The sequence below is a fragment of the Anopheles coustani genome, chromosome 3 (assembly GCF_943734705.1).
Source record: "Anopheles coustani chromosome 3, idAnoCousDA_361_x.2, whole genome shotgun sequence".
Classification (NCBI taxonomy): Eukaryota; Metazoa; Arthropoda; class Insecta; order Diptera; family Culicidae; genus Anopheles; species Anopheles coustani.
This window is the reverse complement of record NC_071288.1, coordinates 4,232,859-4,250,594: the sequence shown is the minus strand read 5'-3', so window position 1 is coordinate 4,250,594 and position 17,736 is coordinate 4,232,859. Positions and strand designations below refer to the sequence as shown.

Sequence of the window (17,736 nt, the reverse complement as noted above, 5' to 3'; positions counted from 1 at the left end):
TTCGTGTCCTGTCAGCCATCATTTGGATGTTTTCCCGGTGCGGAAGCTCCTAAAAAGAGAGAGAAACTGTGCGAACGTACATCCCATCCAGTGGGGCACTCAATTTAATTGTCTATTAATTCATTTGTTGAACTGTAGTAGGGTTGCGGTTCTGGCTGTGTTGCGTAGGTGTTCGTATATCACTCGGTCGTTATTTACATTTCTCGTCGTTTTCCAGCGAAAAAGGTATAAACCCTCCAGAAAAAGGCTGTCGGAAGAGGTGGGCAAACGCACCACAGTCCTGAAAGGGTGGTTGAAGTGGGAGGAAGAGTGAAGGAAGTTAATATTTTCGCACCTTCCCTCCACCACCGCCCCGTCGATGCTGTTGATGATGTTGGCGTGGGTCTTCTATTTGAGTTCGGCGTATCGAGTTTGTTGTGGGCGAAAAGTTTAATTTCTGTTGGCAGATTCAATAAAGTGTGTGCGCTATCTTATTCTACACAATCGTGTGGGCTGCCGGGAAATCGTCCCACAAACGGCCAGGCTATTTTCATAACGAATCTATGTCGAGTAGCGAGAAGGGGGGACTACGTGAGGGGTCTTTTCTATCTCAACATTCCCTTGCATTGGTTCAGCTTCCCTTTTTTTAATTTCTCGGTGTTTTTCTCGTTACCATCCTCCATTTTCCGCAGGGAATATTTGTGGAAAAGTACGATCCCACGATAGAGGACAGCTACCGGAAACAGGTGGAAGTGGACGGGCAGCAATGCATGTTGGAAATTTTGGACACAGCCGGCACAGTGAGTATATTTGGTCTGGATTTAAATGTTTGAGCAATTTGTCAAAACGAGCCTCACGGCTCTCTGTCCACAGGAACAATTCACCGCCATGCGAGATCTGTACATGAAGAACGGACAGGGCTTCGTGCTAGTATACTCCATCACCGCGCAATCCACCTTCAACGATCTGCAGGATCTGAGGGAGCAAATCTTGAGGGTGAAGGTGAGATAATAAGATCCCCCGGCAGAAGACTTGAGAATAAGTCAACTAATCCCGACCATGCATCTCTTCTCCCCTCCCGCAGGACACTGACGATGTTCCGATGGTGTTGGTCGGCAATAAATGCGATCTCGAGGACGAGCGGGTCGTGGGCAAGGATCTGGGCAGGAGTCTAGCGGCGCAGTTCAATTGTGCATTCATGGAAACGTCTGCCAAAGCCAAAATTAATGTTAACGACGTAAGTGTCTCGCTTGCCGTTTCTTATGTTTGTTTTGTGAATTAAAAATTTCTTCCCGCTTTCCCATCCCCCTCCACCACAGATCTTCTACGACTTAGTGCAACAAATCAACAAGAAATCACCCGAAAGGAAGCCCAATAAAAAGAAGAAATCGCTGTGCGTGCTGCTGTAAAACCACTGTTTAGGGCACAATGTGTGTGAATGGTTCAACACAAACAACAAACACAATCCGTAGAAACCAGACGAGACGACGACGCTGTAACTGTGCTGCTGTGGCCGCGAGATAATCAAGTGTTAGGACAAGCGATTGCGCTACACGAAGCGCGCCTGTTTGTCTCAGGGGCAAAGGGGTTTGAGAACTAAAAGTGTGAAGAGGTGGTGATTTACACGGGCGTTAAACAAAACGGGGAAAAAAGCTAGCAGTCCCTAAATGTTACATACAAATACACAAACAGACGAATACATACAGAAACATAATTTCCTTCTTTACTATACACACATGTACACAGACATGTTCTAGCCAGGACACCGTTTTTTAAGTGAGGAGTGCACAGACTAAAACAAACACACTTTAAAATCACACACACACACAACTCTTCTAGGGAAACGGGAAAAATTAGATATGTGAGCAAAGCGGACCGAAGGACTTTTTAAGGGTAATAAGAAAGTATTGGGTTAAATTTATCTGATGATCACAAGTAGGCGGTGTATCGTTTCCATCAACGCATGACAACCGATTTGGTGCAATGTACGAAACAGAATAAAAACAACTCTCTTGAAACGTTCAAACAAACCTCTACAAAAAGGAAAACAACATCGCGTAACCAAAATGGGATAGGCCAATTTTTCATCACCGTCAATATCACCACTAAAGAATCCCGATCATTATCATCATAGGAAAAGCTGGACAACAAACAGAGAACAACCAAACCCTAGCATCCGCAAATTCTTCGTAGATTAGTAGACCGAATCAAACATCCGGATGTTTTATTATCGGACGCGCAGCACGAGGAAGAGAAAGGAATAATGGAAACAACATTGGTTTACAACAGGCGGAGAAAGTAGAGTCAGAGAGGAAGAGCGATATCGTAACAAGGAACGTGTGGGGGGGACTGAGGGGACACGGCGGGCGACAGAGTGGGCACATTCAAATGCAACTCGGCTGCCTCCGGTTGGATGATAGCAAGTGGCTGCAATAGATAACGCAAAAACAGAAAGAGGAACTTAACCCACTAATCAGCAAAGGGAAATATCCCGCTGGCGTTAGGACATTTTCTATCTTCTATTTCGCCTTCCAGTTCTCGTTTTTTTATGATAGAAATTTGTTTTTTTTTTTTACAAGAGAAATATAAATGAAATTAAAAAGTATTTCAGTACTTCGAGCCCCCTTTACTGGTCGCCTTTTGTTCGTACCGCGCGAATAGGATTATTACTTTTTAATTGTACTTCGCTGTAGGTCGAAATGAAATAAATCAAACCACATTATGCGTGGCAAAATGGAACGAAACAAGAGTGGAATTGATAGTAGTGTGATATAGCACGATTGTAAAGCGTCAGGTCGGTGGAAGGAAGGTGGAAGCGGGAGTGGCGATCGCGATCACGTGTGTTCCAACCATCCTGCTTGAAATCTTCCTAGGTAACAAACGAAGGCCTTTTTTAAACAGACCTGAAATGATTTATGTTTTCCCGATTCCGTTTAGCGTGTATGGCACTGCAAGAGAAAAGGAAAGTTATAGGATGATAAGACACAAAGTTAAAGGTATAAGATGCGTCATTTCGTGGTGTCGACCGCAATATCAATATTTGATCCGGCATTTTGTTTATGTCAGGAAGTATATGTTCTACAAGAATCTTTTCTATACTATACGTACGCCGAATTCAAATAAATAAAATATTTTCTTTCACAATCATGATTATTAGAATTGAATCAATTGAAAAGTGTCGCTCAAAACCAGATCGTGCAATCCCATTTCCATGCTCGTAGATGACCGTTCGGCAATGGTCCGTCTATGTACCAGTTCTAGGTTCATCCCTCAGTTTGTGAAATGGTGCCAAAGGGAACACGGTCGTAATAGGGAGTGCTGGAGTAGAATTAACTTACTTATAAGTAAACCATCGGTGTTGGCTTTTCGAAGCAATCGTACAACATTTATTTTTCTTCTAGCTCAACTTCACATTCAAGATGGCTTCATGTCATCGAGAAGCAACCATTGCACGGAATTTTCAATGGGTTCATATATCTGTTGTAAAACACAGGATAAGAAAAACCAAACCTGCCCCCAAAGGACTTATCAAAAAAGGATAAACTACACGCATATGAAAAATTTAAAGTGCGTGCACTCACACACACCTTTGAAAAGCGTATTAAACGATGTTAGCAGTAAGCAAAGGCAATTATTATACAAAAATATACATATACTTAAATAGCAGAATAAGAGGACATCGTGGAAGAAAGCGAGCAAATAATGTTCTTCTTGTGGATAGACGTTTGGTCATCATGTGTTGTCTTGTTGTAGTTGTCTCGCAATGAATCGCATCTACGAGGAATGTTATAATCCAATCTTACAGTTTCTAGGGGATATAGAAGGACGTGAAGTGGTATAGGCCTTCGAGCACTATATTTACTGTTTTATTCCAGCACGATGGGAATGTTTCTACTGAACGGCACCTGGAACGTCACCCCCCATCCTATCTAAATTCACACACCTCGGCGCAGTGAGTCGTTTTCGACCAGCTTTTAACGCATCCTCTCCTTTCTCGAAGCGTGCAGAAATTCGGTTACGATGCGTAATCAAATAGTGCAATGGTGCGTGCTAGTATGGTTAATGTATAATGTGTAGTTCCGCTCATAAGATGTTGGAAAGCATCCAGCCAGGGCAAACCGATCAACCATAGAAAATGAAACGGAAGTCAGGAAGTATTAAATGATCATTCACATGAACTTTCTTCATATCCATATGCACACTTTCAAATTGCTCTAATTTGGTTTGGTTAACTTTTTGCAAAGTAAGATTATTAGCGCGAATTACAAAAAAATAAGACGGAAGAGAATTCAATCATTTAGGGAGGACCGGCTTCGATTGTGTTAGAATATTTGGCAAAACAATCTTCCAGCAGCGTGTGTGAATGCTGGATGGACTTTTTCCTGTTTGTGCTCATGATGTGTCAGGCTTTGCCAAAGGCTTTGATACTGTGTGATTTATTAAAGTCAGTTGTTAATGGAAATCGATGGGATTCAAAGAATATGAAAATTGAAAAATGCACTACTACGAAACACGTTGGTAGCGGTGAGGTGTATGGTAAACACTAGCGGTGGCTTAAAGATTTACAGCATATTTTTCACTTTCTCTCCATCTCTGCCTTCTCCATTTCCTGTTTGATGGAAAGTATTATTACTACACTCAAATCACCAGCGAGAACGCGTTCTCAGTAAAACATTAAAATAGAACAAATAAAAACTGCAATATAGCGGATGCGCTAAAGTGAGAAATTTTCGTCAACCAGTCGTCTAGTTAAAAAAATGGAAACAAAAAATAACTCATCACATAATATAGAAAAGCAAAAGAAGCAAAACAGACGCAAAAGAGACGAAAGTAAACTGATTGATCATAATTGTGTAACCAACTGCAAACAAAACAATCTATTTTCTAATGAATAAAACGTATATATATAAATATATACATGATATATAAAAAGTATCTTGTATCTATGCTTGGTGCGTTTGTCTTGATAAGCAACTGGACATTTATTCATGCTGAGTTTTAATATTTGTCTGATTGAATGTTTCTTTAAAAAACGGAATGTTGGGGAAATTTAAAAAATGCGCCATGTTGCACCGATCTAAAGCGATCTAAAACTGTCAAAATGACAGTTGCCATTCTGTCGTTTTAATGTTTTTTTCACTTATCTTCCGATTGTACTGATGTTATCCATGTAAAAGGATTTTTTTTTAATGAATCTTCGAACCTTATCTCGTCTCAGTAAAAATTCCAAGAAAAAATCCATTTGTTGCTGTGGATTTTCGATGGTCTCAAAGGCGCGTAGGCGGTAGCTCGCAAGAAAACGTCAATCTGTCATCTGTGGCAGCGATATCGCAGCCTACTCCCAACAGCGTAATATCCCCTTTGCGTTGCTATTGTGCTCAAAGTTTGTGCATTCGTACGTCTTGTACGGTTGTGCGAAAAAGGAGCTTCTTTTCACCCTTCGCTTTTGGGGCTGTGTTTACGTCATTTAATTTTATCACACATAATCGTCCCATCGCTTCAGCCAGTGTAGTGTTTTATTAGTCGATGTAGACCAACAACAAAGTGCCGTCTGCCCTAGAGGAGCGAACTCGCGAACGAAGCAACGAAAACAATAAAGCAAGGAACTAAAAAGCGCATAGCAGAAGCCCTGGGCTTTGTTGTCGGTGCGGAAAACTACTTAGTTTTGCTGTTCACTTTCTACATTGCTGTCCGTCGATTGGGTCTTGTGCATTACGTTACAATTTTTATTAAAACAGAAATCGGTTGCGAAACAGCTTGCAATTCAGAGTCGCTGCAGCCTACGGAATGTGGGAATATTGAACGGTTTTCGCAAGGTCTTGCGATGTTTGATCCCGGAAACTGAATCGAGCGAAAGGAGTGCAACATAACTGTGAAAACCGGATCCTGGTAGGGAAAATAGGAATATTCATTCAGCCCTCCACAGCCATCCGCTGCGTCTCCGCTGGTCGGAAGTGCGTCTCATCTTGCAAACAGTGCATCATCCAATGGTGTGTGAGGGTACACATCAAAACGTTTTGTGACAGGTCGCGTTATCGCCAGAGCAGTAGAAAAGCGCAGCAAAAGGAGGAGGTTACAAAGCAACTTTATTTACGACACACTTTTTTGTTTGGTACCGTGGAGTGAATGCAACTTGCGGGTTTTGGTTGCATTTCGGAACGAGCCGATTGAAGCCGTACAGGGCGAGCGCAAGCATAAATCAAAAGGTGAAAGTGAAACATTTGTGATACTCGATCGGACACGAGTAGTAGAGAGTGGTGCATTAGTACGCAAAATGTGCTCCGTCTCCAGGATGCGGGGCTGTGGGAATGGAAGCCGGCTGGTAATTTCTGCCATTCTTGTCATCGTCCTGTCGTCGCTCGTGCACCAATGTAAGTCCCTACCATCCGGTTTTTGTGTGGTCCTCTTTCCGGCCGGTTTCTCCCGGAGTTGGTAAACTCGTTTCGGTCTAGGCGTGATTTATCAGCATTACTCATCGTTACGGACCGCTTCACGTTATCAGACTTAGTTCTGTTTTTTTAGATTTAGTAATAATCCTTTTCTTTTTTCATTCTTTTCTTTTTCCGGAATGGTAGCCAACGCAGCAGAGTATCATATAGATTTGAAAACCTCCGGTTCGGTCGTACTTGGGCTGAACTCGACGGTGGAATTTTATGCCGTACTATACACAGACGGGTCATTGGTGAACGATGATTACGTTGTGAATTGGATGGACAACACATCACCCCAGCATAAATTAGAAGTGAGTACCTAGCAACGCCTAATCAGGTTGTCCATTTTTTTCGAATTATCATTCTAAAGATGGTTGGCTGTTAATGGTCACTAGCCTACTACAGCGTGATTAAAAATAAATCAAATTGAAACTGTTCTAGTTACTAAGTTCTCGTACTGAAAGGTTACTCTACCCTTTTTGCAGATTCAAGGTCAGCCAATTGCATTAATCGATCCGTAACTCTAATTTTAGGATGTTACCTCGAAATCGCCACGTTTTAATTGGACCGTCCTGTACTCGCATCCGGTGAAACCCGGCACATACGAGGTCACTGTTTCCGTGAAAAGGATGTACTTTATCATTCCATACCCGTTGGCCACGGCCAAAATTTCGTTCAATTTAACAAGTAGGCGTTTATAAATTCGTTTTCGGTAGATTTGTTACTGAGCGCTAACGTATTTATTTTTTTAGGTATGCTCAATGGCGAGATGCAGCTGGTGCAGAACGAAACCGTCATCAACAGTACCTACATCTCGAGCACGCTACCGTTAAACCAAACTATTGCTCTCTCGGACAGCGATAAAAAAGCCCTTGAAAAGGCAGCGTACGTCAACACGTTCTGGTTCATCAATTGCCAGTACATTGGCACCTCGAACGAACTGTCCACGCTCAGCAACTTCACCCGGGAAAACGATACCTACACGATAGAGGCACTTCTAGTGGCATCGTTTGAAAAGGTAACCGGTTGGTCTTTCTCGATCTTGGCAAACCTGTGGAACAAAGGGCATAATATGTGATTTTTCTCGATTTTTCCAGCTTCCCGAGCCGACAACAACAACAACTACCACTACTACGACTACTACAACAACTACTACTACAACCACTACAACAACCACCACAACTCCGTCAACAACCACGAGTAGCACAACAACAACTACTCCGACGCCACCGACGACAACGTCCACAACGCCTTCCACTACCACCTCAACGTCTACACCCAAACCATCCACGGTGAATCCGAGTCAAGAGACAAGAAGGAAACGAGATGCCGAGCAAGGAGATGAGACATTGCCCGAAGCCCTGCGAAGCATAAGTCCTGCATTGCTCAATCTAACCGATAGAAGCAGTATGTTTATCGCCCAGTCGGTGGAGGAGTCTTGAGCCTTGAATTGTTACGATATTTTCTCTTTTTGCTTCAATAGACATTTTGTTGCCAGGAGATGCTTCAAAGGAGGTTACGTTGAACCTACCAGCGAGTGATCCTGCTTGGTTGCAGGTGACCAAGAAGTCCGATAAAATGTTCAACCTGGAGGATTCAAGGCAACCGTACGTTTGTGGCAACAGCTCAATGATTCCACCAGATCCAAAGAAGGTTTATGGTCACTTTCAGCGTACCTTCACGGTCCAGAGTGAGTTTTTGTTGTTGGTTGAACGATGTTGTACATTGGTTATATACGACCCCTCTGTTTCAGGACCGATTGCCCATTTTAATGTGTCCGGGCAGCAGTGGGTGAGGCAAGGACAACCGGTGGATTTAGTATTTCAGTGCAGCGGTACGCCACCGTTCGAGTTTTGTTTCAACGTGAACCGCGGTAAAACCCCTATCGATAGATTTTGAAACCTTCCTTTACCAGGGTTTTAAAATTTCTTTGCTTTGCAATTGTAGGTCAGCACAATACGACAAACGATGAAACGTGTAGCAATATATGGGAACCGACGCGTGACGGCGAATGTCGGTTTAAAATTCATCGATTCTTCTTCACCAACGACCAATACTCGATCGTGATCTTCGTTCGCAACCGCGTCTCGAACTATTTCACGCAAATCGGCATCCAGTTTTACGAGAGTGAGTGTCTGCCACTTTCTGGCTTGTGTTTTTTTGTTTGTTATCTGACTACAACATATTTCGTTTCCGTTGCGTAGATCAACCCAAGTCACAACTGTCGGTCATTATCGTACCGATCGGGTTCTGTCTGCTGGCCGTAATTATGGTGGTGTTTGGGATGGCCTACTACATCCAGAACCGCGATCGGTTCATCGTGGAGGTGGCCGACTTCAACTTCGGCGACACGAGTTCGCTGGACGACGACATGGAGTACAAAACATTCCACCAACGGCTGGTGGACAGCTTGCGCGACTCGGTAAGAATACCGCGGCTGAACTTCCGCCGCTCTAGTGCCCACGATGTAGACGATGTATCGCCGTCCGGGCCCGCTGGAGAATCATCTCTCCGGTACGGTTCGATGACCTAAGCGGTCGAGGTAAGTTTTTAGTTGCGCGGATGCGTTTTGAGCGTACGTGGAAAGAATCGAAGAAAGCATTTCCTGGGGTTAACTTTTCTATCCCAACCCATTTTGATTTACTAACAAAAGTCGAGTCAATTGCTAGGGGCAGCATGGCCAACAGAAATGTGTGTATCACGTTGATCAAGGATCTAGGATTCGATTGTTAATGCTTTAATAAACCAAGAACTACCATAGTATGCTAAAAGTTCATACGCAAAGATACAAATGTATGAAATACTGTTTGAACATGATTGAAGACAATTCAAGAAAGGAGGGCATCTTTCTCTTCATTTTCCCGATTTATTTGATCGTGAGCAACAACTGTTTCTGTCTTAAGCACTATCTTTATACATTGTTTTCGGCATAACAGAGAGAATCGAAATTAAAAGACTGTTCTATTGGTTTATTTCGGAGGCAATGCGTTGCGATCTCCGTTCGATATTGATTCAGTTTTCTGTACAGAAGCACGTATATTTCGTTTATTATTTCGCTAAAGAGTTTATTTTCTTTCTCAGACACGCTTTATTATGTCAAGGATGGTGTTGGGAGAACATAATGATCTATTGCTTGAAAAACTATTCCATGCATACAACACTGCGAAAAGCAAACTAAGAAACAGTACGAACAACACAATGCTTATATAATATAATATATTCAACGTTTTGTACGACGATTCTATAATGTGATACTGATATATATGGTTTATTTTATGATATTTTTTATCGTTTCCAAAGGAACCCCGTCCTTTTTATGGAACAATATAATACAACCCAAACTGCCAAAGAAAGCTCATGGAAACCTGTATGCTGTTCTCAACACAGCTCACTTGAGTGTTTCTTTACTTCATGGTTTGGCCATACATTTCCTTGTTAAAAGAATATTTTTTCAAGCCTATTCAATTAACATACATTGGTGGTTTGATTATGAGTACTTTCCGTACTGGCATGATAAATATAACACTAGCTCGAATTAAAATCGACGGGATATCGTTTGGAGTGACCGTGGTGTCCTACACAGTCATTCACGGTAGAATGAAGTCAATCAACAACCGAGGCAGATTGTGCTACAGAAAAAAATAGGGGCACGTTATTGTAAAAAAGAACATATTATAGTAGGTAGTTTTTACGAATCGCATATAGGCACAGGCACAATTCGTTCACAGATACGGCATAGACATTTAGAAAGAATTGGCGTTTCTGCGGTCAAGTCGTAGGCGTACAGTCGGTCCCAGTGGCAAATAAATGATGAGAGCATAAAAAGGTTTATCAGAACTGCAAGATATGTTAATAAACGGTAAAATAGAGTAATTTCATGCTTCCTGTATTTTATTTATCCGATTTAATGATCTAAAGATTAGATCAATTTGGAAACAACTCACAGACCACCATATTTGTATAAACCTTGTCGATGTGTCAAATCATATCAAAACAAAAACAATGTGCAATGCGGTATTTTCGGCCGGTGGAAATGCAAGAGACCAACAAAGTGTAAAACATTTCTATTGAATCATGTCTTGTGGTGCGGGCAATTTTGCTCCGATAAGAACCAGAGCTTCTGCAGTGTTGAACGAGAAAGCAGCGGAATCGTTTAACGTGATCGTATTTGAACCAAAGAAAGCGGCGCTAGAGAAAAGGAAAGCTCCTCGGTTGCGACCGCCGCTGGCGCAAGAAGATGGGAAACATTCGACGGATGATGAGGACGACATAGATGATATATTTTCCGATGCACCACGCAAGAAGCCGAAGAAAATGCAAGACCCAACTGTGTTCGACATATCAAAAGCACGCAAGGAAATCATCAACTTTGGCATCAGCGGACTCGACAAGAAGAACAAGCAACAAGCGAGCGTAGCATTGGCCATCAAGCTGGGTGCGAAACCACCAAAAAACAAGCCCCGCAATTACCGTGAGATATTGGAAGAACAGCGAGCGGCCAAAAATAACGAGGCGGAAGTGGCCACTAAACGGCGCACCGGGCAGATCGCGTACGGGGCTACACAGTCGTACAACAGGTACAAGCAGAGAAAGCTACAAAAGCAGCGGAATCCTACGTCCATTATGAAGCACTATGGAGTGGCCAAACCGCGTATGGATAAGAAAAGATAATAAAATTTGATGGTCATTTGAGCGATATGCATGTCTTTTTTTGTATAGAGTTTTGTGTACACTAAAACCTCGACCAATACTGAACCGTCGATTCGGAAACTTTTCTCACATTTAGTTGAAGCACTGTAGATGTTTTTGAACATAAGTTTGAATTCTGTTTTTTTTAAATAAAATTTAAATTTTAAATTTGAAACTCCGTCGTCAAGGTAGTTTGGCCATAGAAAAGGGTCTATGCCGTCATTCGATGGAGATCTACTTGAAGATCTTATTAGAATATTGTGTAGACCTTCAAACAGTATGCGAAATCTCAGGCTGCAGCAAAGATTAGGGAAGTTGGTAACCAAAACAGCCTTAAACTATCCGAAAAGACTTATTTAGGTAAGTAAAACCACTTTAAATCCTTCGCTCATGGTAGAAAAATGGACATTTTCAGCTCCCTAAATCGACCCAAAATAGACATCGTCAAATTCTTGACGTGCGGGTCACTGACGCGAATCAGTAATTGACTGATCGCGTTATAAAATCAACTAGTACTGTTGGAATATCATGTGCTGCAGTTACTTTGAATACTGCTACTGTTACGATGTAATCTGAAAAACTCTGTATGGTTATGTCAAAGCGGTTAGATGACAGCGGAACGTCAGAATGAGCCGATCACTGGATCCACCGACATAGACGCTGAACGAGATTAACCCGTATGTCGGACAAAGTGCGTGTTTTTCCCTTCAAAAACAGTGCGTGCAGCGCAGCGAGGAAAAGGAAGATGTCGTTGACGATCGCTTACAATTCGACGCAATTTTCTTCCGGCAAAACTGCCTCGAAGCAGCTGAAACAGAAAGCGGCCGAGTTCCTAGCATGCACGCGCTCCACTGCTCCCTTGACGGAATTGCTAGGCTATTTGAAGGTAAGTTTTGGGCCGCAGAAAGAAGCATTGGCTACCGTTTTCATGGGGTGATGTGCAAAAAGTTAGTTGCGGAACTGGAACCAGGTGTGGAGCAGAGAGTAGAGGGTTACCAATCTCGTATAGCGCATCAGTGCGTGCGTTGTGTGACATTCGATTATCATATGTTACGTGTTTGTTTGATTTTTTTCTGTTTCTCCACAGGAATGCCTTGTACGGAAGGCTCCCATTACGCCATGCCTGCTGACGCTAGAGTCCTTGTTCACAGAGTTGCTTCGGCGTAACGAAATGCGTATGGCTGTAGGTCGATCGGCCGGAGTGAGTTTAGGTAAGCCCCCCCCAACACCGATGCATTATCGATCCGAGCAGGGCAACTTCATCTTTCCTCCGTTCGCTTCACAGAGAACGATCCGCAGGCAAATCACAAACAATGGCTACTCGCGCAGTACAAGGAAGCATTCGTGATTATCGTGAGCGCCATGAATCACGAAAAACAGCAGGAGTCATGCCAAGCTCTCACCACGGCGATGAAATTGCTCGTCGCCGAGGCCCACAACCCGCCGGAAGCGTCGGGGGAAGGAAACCAATTCCCCGCGGCTAGACTAAAACAGATCTTCATCGCGATGCTGTCGTTGGAGCGCATTAACACGCATCTGTTCAACCGGTTCCTGGAGTATACGTTCTATCTGGACGTTATCTTCTTTTCCTGGAAAATGATGCTCTCCCTGGTGCCTCGTGATGGCGTACCGAGTGACATTTTCGTGCAGAACTTCCTGCTCATGATTGGGGCGGTAGCATTCGGAAAGGACTCGCTCAAGGAAACGGACAACGTTTTGTGTGTGCCACTGAGAGGTCCTTTCGACTACGTGTACGTGCGTAAGCAGATCAACAAGACGTGGAGCTTCGTGATGAATTGGCCTCTCAGTGAGGAGGCCCACCAGCAGCTACTGATCGTACTGCTGGAGAAGGTTCTTCCCCATCTCGATCGTCCGGTAATGCTGACCGATTTTCTCATGGATTCACTGGACGTCGGAGGCTCGGTCAGCATGCTTGCGCTCCAAGGAATCTTCGTTCTCATCCAGCAGCATAATCTCACTTACCCGAATATCTACGAGAAGCTGTACTCGATGTTTGAGCCGGAAATTTTCCACACCAAGTTCAAGGCCCGCCTGTTCTACCTGGCCGATATCTTTCTCACCTCGAGCCATCTTCCGGAGGGGCTGGTGGCTGCGTTCGTGAAGCGTCTTGCCCGGCTCGCCCTGATTGCTCCCCCGCAGGATGTGGTAATCATCATGCGCTTCGTTGGAAATCTGATTCTGCGTCACCCGGCGCTGAAGAGGCTTATCTTCCATCCAACTGGTGGCGAGGCATCGTGCGATCCGTTTGTGATGGAAGAACGAGACCCAATGAAGTCGAAGGCCTTGGAAAGCTCGCTGTGGGAAGTGGCGGCCCTGCAAAACCACGTACTGCCATCGGTCGCCATGGCGGCCAAATTTATCGCCAATCCGCTCCCGAGCGTAGAATGGGATCTTTCCTCCGTATTAGAAATCAACGAAAATGACGTACGTATTCCAACAGCTCAAGTCGATCCTTGGCGAAGTGGTCTAATTTTTATTATGTCTTTCCCAGATTTTTGATAAAGAGATCGCTAAAAAAACGAAAGAGTTTGCCTTAAACATAGAACGCCCGACGGGCATGTTTGGAATTTGCGGTGGCGAACTTTCCTCACAGTACTGGAAGCTCTTCTAATGGCCTTTCACATGCGTACTCGGCTTTTTCGTTTTAGCAGCAGATGCAGGAAAAGGAAGTAACCGCGGTGGTGAGCGTGCCCGTATCGGCGAGAAGAGGGGTTCTTATCGATGTGTGATTTCTCAGACACTTTACAAAAGCCTTTACTTTTTTACTTAGTAAAGGATGGCTGTCTAGAGCAAAAGCACTGTGGTTTCTTTTGACTCTAATTGAGCTTAAGGTGGAAAGTAGAAAGATGAACGGTTTGTGTTTACCATCCACTCGTGTTGGTAGCTTTTTCTGATTGAATGTTCCAAATCGAAAAAGCGAAACAAGAATTAATGATCAATACTAATAACATAGCCACACAAGCATCAGCCTAAAAGCACCTTACAGAACAGAAAGTCTATTATTTATTTTTTAAATGATCTTAGAAACGATATAATTATTATACTAATAACCCAACATGCAGTAAACAAAACCATACCACATAGTCATACATGACCGAGTCAAGAAGTCTAAGAAACCTTCCGGAATCTGCAGCGAATTGGTGAAATAGAATATACAACTGAATTCCTTCTGCTTAGTCCTTCCATAATTTTAAAGCATTGAAAAACGTTTATTTTCTACTGGACGATAGCAATGCCAGAAAAACAGCAACGATCGGGTTCAGTAATTGTTAACCATTCAAATTTGTAGAATGTTCCTAGTAAACTCGTTATCGGGTTGCATTGATTTTGAGAAAGATTGTTTTTCAATTTTTATTTCAGGTCCTTTAGAAGAGAAGGCTTTACCAAGGATTGATTTCCAAGGTAGAGTAGCATTTTTAGCAAGATCTTGTTTTGTTTCTAAACGCATAAGAACCTGTACGATATCGAGTAAATGATCATTTTATCATTATTTTAATAATTTCTATACTCTACTGAAGAGCTGCAACGTGGTGAATAAAAATTGTAGGTTTTCCAAACTAAATGAAACACATAAAGGTCGTTGGTTTACTAAAGCTAGCAAACAGTTTGAATTGATTCTGGAATACTGTTGAGCAACTTGCAAATTGTGATCATACATGCTAATAAACTGGAGCTCGCCGTAGAAAGAAAAAAAGTATGGATTTATACATGCCCATAGAATAATGTAATAAAATCTGGATTCAAGTCTGGTACAAATGGTTTTTCTCGGTTAATTTCACCATACTCGGTGCACGGGTAGAAAATAAAGATGTTAGCATGCGAACAATGTTTCGTAGCATAATTAACGCAACGAAAAACGTTCTTTTGCTGATTTGAATAAGTTGGGTTGGACAAATGAGGAGGAACGTATAAAATTACCAATATTTTTCTATACCCAAATTGTGGGAATTGGCAGTTCTGCCAGTTTTTTTTCGCTTCTTTCGGTTTGAATCGTATCAATGTACATTCCATAAAATGGTTCGCACATCACGAATAAAGGGATGTAAAGTTTAGATTTATCTTTAAAAGTTTTAAATTTATAAAATTGCAACAAAAATTTATCCAATAATCTTTATTTGTTTTCTTCAATCAAACTTCAATTTGACAGCGTTTGAAGTTCCGACTCGAACAGAACGAACGCAGGTGTTTGTTCGACTGGCACTGGTGATTTCATTTACAACACGCGAAAGCTAAGAAGATTGTGGTTATTCTTTTAGTTTCAGTAAATCTTTAAGTTCTTTCACGATTATTCGACATCCAGACCGTTGGTATCTTCGGCAAGATGGAGACACTTATGAAAACTGTTCAGCGGTTCCTGTACATAGGGAATGATGCACCATTCTTTATCGACGGGCCTCATACGCCATTGGATAAGGATGTTGGGAAAAATGTGCTTCGGCCGATAGTCAAACTTCACGAGCATGAAAGCCCCAACGGGACAGAAGTACAAACAGCGACGGAGTCGAAGAGTAAGCAAAAAAAGAAACTTAAAAAGGCCAAAGCAAAAGCCGCAAAAGCAGCACAAGAAGCAGCTGCCGCGCAAGAAGTCGACAAAGCGACCGGGGAAACATCCGAGCCAGCAAAGACGGAGGCGGGTTTGGTTCCGGCGCAACCGGAGTCACCAATCCTGACGTTGCTTAAGAGGGTAAGAAAGCATGTCGATGTTCACAGATGCTGTGCTAAAACATGTAATCCAATTCCATTTTCAGACAATCAAAAGCAACACGATTCGCCGGACAGATGAGTGCCTGTTTGCGCTGGCTTATTGTGCGCGGGAGTTTCCTACACCCGAAGAGCGGCATGCGGCATACAATGCGGCTACTTGCGCGATTGGCAAGTCTCGTGATTTGTTCCTCTTTGTGGAATATTACACGGAACTTGCGGTTGAGTCTGGATATGCTGGCTTTGGTCACGGCATACGCAACGCCATTACACGCTGGTATGACAAACATACACCTCTGCAACTATCGGAAATCCTAGGCAAAAGCACTAGTATTAATGGCTGGACGCACGCTGACGTCCTTACCAAAGCCCACGTGCAGCTGTCCTGTCCAGAAAAGGCTTCCATTATTGATGCTGTAAGGAAGCGGACAAGTCAATTGTTGGCGGGCAAACGAACGGAAAAGCAGAAAGACAAAAAGGCCAAACAAAACGCCACTCTTGAAGGTGAAGACAAGAATTCAGTGCCTGCAATGTCCGAAGCCTTGCAACGTTATCACACCATGCGCCAGTTTCGTGCTGCTCCTAGTGTCTCCAAGGTGTTGGATTATATCAAACAGCATGGAATGACAATTGATATGATGCCACCACACTTCCTCCGTTCGGCCAAGGTTTGGGAGGCTATGTTTCAAACCATCTCGTACGATAAGCTGATGTGCGCCGCTCTGCGATTGCAGGACTTTCGGCTGCTTAACTCGGAATCGGCGCTTGTTGAAACGTACGTAGCCGCACTTGAGGGTCGGCTAAACGACCTCGAATCCAGACAGATCCATCCAGTCGCTGTGCATAAGATCGCTATGCTCTACGAAAACAATAGCCGGTATGAGAGTAAAAAGAAGGAACTGTTTCACGTTGACAGTCCTGTAAATACAAAGGTACTGGCGAAGCTTTGGGGTGCCGTTGAACATTCGTTCTTGCATCATCCGAAGACGGGCGTTCGGTATTACATAACACTTGATTTGCGCGAGGCTCACGCGAAAAGTAAGACTTACCAACAAGCTGCGACTTTCTGTTTAGAGCAACGCGAAAGTGTCCTATTATTTGAAATGTTTCGTTTTATTTTGCAGAAAAAGTATTCCGCAACTTCATAATATCCTGCTTCCAAGCCAGCGTAATGTTGGCATTTTCCATTTACAAGCGGGAAAAGGACGTCACAGTAATGGCGTTCACTGAGCAAGCCGACATTCTGCACCCGGTGGAGTTTGGGGAATCTATGTCCTGGTTGGATGCAGTCGCTCACTGCCATGCGTTGGTGATCCCGAAAACTAAGGTGTCTTTGGTTGCCCCAATTGCCCGGGCCAAGGCGGACAAGGTGAAGGTAGACTTGTTCATCACCATCACGGATTCGTTGATTCGAGTCAATCCATTGCGCACCCCGCCGTACAAGGCCCTACAGGATTATCGTGAGAAAGTCAAGCTGAGCTTAAGCCGGTAGGTGGCTTGCCTCTAGATTGCATGGAATCTTCAAGCGAAAGATTGTCTAATGCGTTGTTGTCTAATTGCAGATACGCAGCTATTTCCCTCAGCAACCACGTACCTTCGTTTGACTTCACATCGTCTCAGGAAACGACTGGCATCCTGGAGATGGTCGGCTACAATGAAAACACTCCGAAGATTATTGAAGCGTTTGCGAAGAATCTTTTCATGTAGTAAGCTGTGGCGACAAGGTAGGCGATAGTTTTTTTTTTCATTTCTTCTACACATTGGACAAGGTCTCATGTGCATTATTATTAATATGTTATCATTAGTATAACCGACCATATACATTGTCAGTTCTTAAATACATTGACCGACAATTTGAATTTCCGGTCAATTTCTCCCTGTTGATCCATGTGTATTAATGTGAATTGTAATCAGA

The 17,736-nt window shown here is 43.2% G+C and overlaps 5 protein-coding genes across 7 annotated transcripts in view; all 5 read left to right on the top strand.

Moving 5' to 3' along the window:
- The window catches only part of LOC131261295 (ras-related protein Rap1), a 28,167-nt gene extending 23,325 nt beyond the window's left edge, over nt 1–4,842 (top strand). For both annotated transcript variants that reach the window (XM_058263294.1, XM_058263296.1), the window contains exons 4-7: nt 672–779; nt 853–981; nt 1,064–1,216; nt 1,299–4,842. In XM_058263294.1, the coding sequence (XP_058119277.1) occupies nt 672–779; nt 853–981; nt 1,064–1,216; nt 1,299–1,388 (480 nt within the window). In that variant the 3' untranslated portion in view covers nt 1,389–4,842. The remainder of the gene's footprint in view (nt 1–671; nt 780–852; nt 982–1,063; nt 1,217–1,298) is intronic.
- Nucleotides 4,843–5,399: 557 nt separating this feature from the next.
- Nucleotides 5,400–9,837, top strand: LOC131261147 (uncharacterized). 2 transcript variants are annotated; one of them, XM_058263077.1, is made up of 10 exons: nt 5,400–6,350; nt 6,555–6,721; nt 6,944–7,097; nt 7,163–7,428; nt 7,508–7,817; nt 7,894–8,100; nt 8,164–8,283; nt 8,358–8,537; nt 8,615–8,952; nt 9,711–9,837. In XM_058263077.1, exons 1-9 carry the CDS (start codon nt 6,254–6,256, stop codon nt 8,941–8,943), a joined length of 1,830 nt encoding a protein of 609 aa, XP_058119060.1. In that variant the 5' UTR covers nt 5,400–6,253; the 3' UTR covers nt 8,944–8,952; nt 9,711–9,837. The 2 variants fall into 2 exon arrangements, with proteins under 2 accessions (XP_058119060.1, XP_058119059.1); XM_058263076.1 differs by having other exon boundaries at nt 8,615–9,837.
- A 578-nt stretch (nt 9,838–10,415) lies between these two features.
- On the top strand, nt 10,416–11,101 carry LOC131258498 (uncharacterized protein C1orf131 homolog). The gene has a single exon (XM_058259823.1). The coding sequence runs from the start codon at nt 10,485–10,487 to the stop codon at nt 11,079–11,081; it is 597 nt and encodes a 198-aa protein (XP_058115806.1). The 5' UTR covers nt 10,416–10,484; the 3' UTR covers nt 11,082–11,101.
- A 720-nt stretch (nt 11,102–11,821) lies between these two features.
- LOC131272576 (nucleolar complex protein 4 homolog A) lies at nt 11,822–14,283 on the top strand. Its single transcript, XM_058274354.1, has 4 exons — nt 11,822–11,985; nt 12,187–12,310; nt 12,385–13,544; nt 13,612–14,283. Exons 1-4 carry the CDS (start codon nt 11,845–11,847, stop codon nt 13,729–13,731), a joined length of 1,545 nt encoding a protein of 514 aa, XP_058130337.1. The 5' UTR covers nt 11,822–11,844; the 3' UTR covers nt 13,732–14,283.
- Nucleotides 14,284–15,357: 1,074 nt separating this feature from the next.
- LOC131272575 (RNA-binding protein RO60-like) lies at nt 15,358–17,736 on the top strand. The gene is made up of 4 exons (XM_058274353.1): nt 15,358–15,804; nt 15,869–16,859; nt 16,946–17,309; nt 17,384–17,736. Exons 1-4 carry the CDS (start codon nt 15,442–15,444, stop codon nt 17,526–17,528), a joined length of 1,863 nt encoding a protein of 620 aa, XP_058130336.1. The 5' UTR covers nt 15,358–15,441; the 3' UTR covers nt 17,529–17,736.

Coding starts and splice junctions, on each gene's coding strand:
- LOC131261147 (XM_058263077.1), top strand. CDS start 6,254: ATGTGCTCCGTCTCCAGGATGCGGGGCTGTGGGAATGGAAGCCGGCTG. Junction 7,098..7,162: donor AATTTCGTTCAATTTAACAA/GTAGGCGTTTAT, acceptor TTATTTTTTTAG/GTATGCTCAATGGCGAGATG. Junction 7,429..7,507: donor TAGTGGCATCGTTTGAAAAG/GTAACCGGTTGG, acceptor CGATTTTTCCAG/CTTCCCGAGCCGACAACAAC.
- LOC131272576 (XM_058274354.1), top strand. CDS start 11,845: ATGTCGTTGACGATCGCTTACAATTCGACGCAATTTTCTTCCGGCAAA. Junction 11,986..12,186: donor AATTGCTAGGCTATTTGAAG/GTAAGTTTTGGG, acceptor GTTTCTCCACAG/GAATGCCTTGTACGGAAGGC. Junction 13,545..13,611: donor TAGAAATCAACGAAAATGAC/GTACGTATTCCA, acceptor TGTCTTTCCCAG/ATTTTTGATAAAGAGATCGC.
- LOC131258498 (XM_058259823.1), top strand. CDS start 10,485: ATGTCTTGTGGTGCGGGCAATTTTGCTCCGATAAGAACCAGAGCTTCT.
- LOC131272575 (XM_058274353.1), top strand. CDS start 15,442: ATGGAGACACTTATGAAAACTGTTCAGCGGTTCCTGTACATAGGGAAT. Junction 15,805..15,868: donor TCCTGACGTTGCTTAAGAGG/GTAAGAAAGCAT, acceptor TTCCATTTTCAG/ACAATCAAAAGCAACACGAT. Junction 16,860..16,945: donor GCGCGAGGCTCACGCGAAAA/GTAAGACTTACC, acceptor TTTATTTTGCAG/AAAAAGTATTCCGCAACTTC.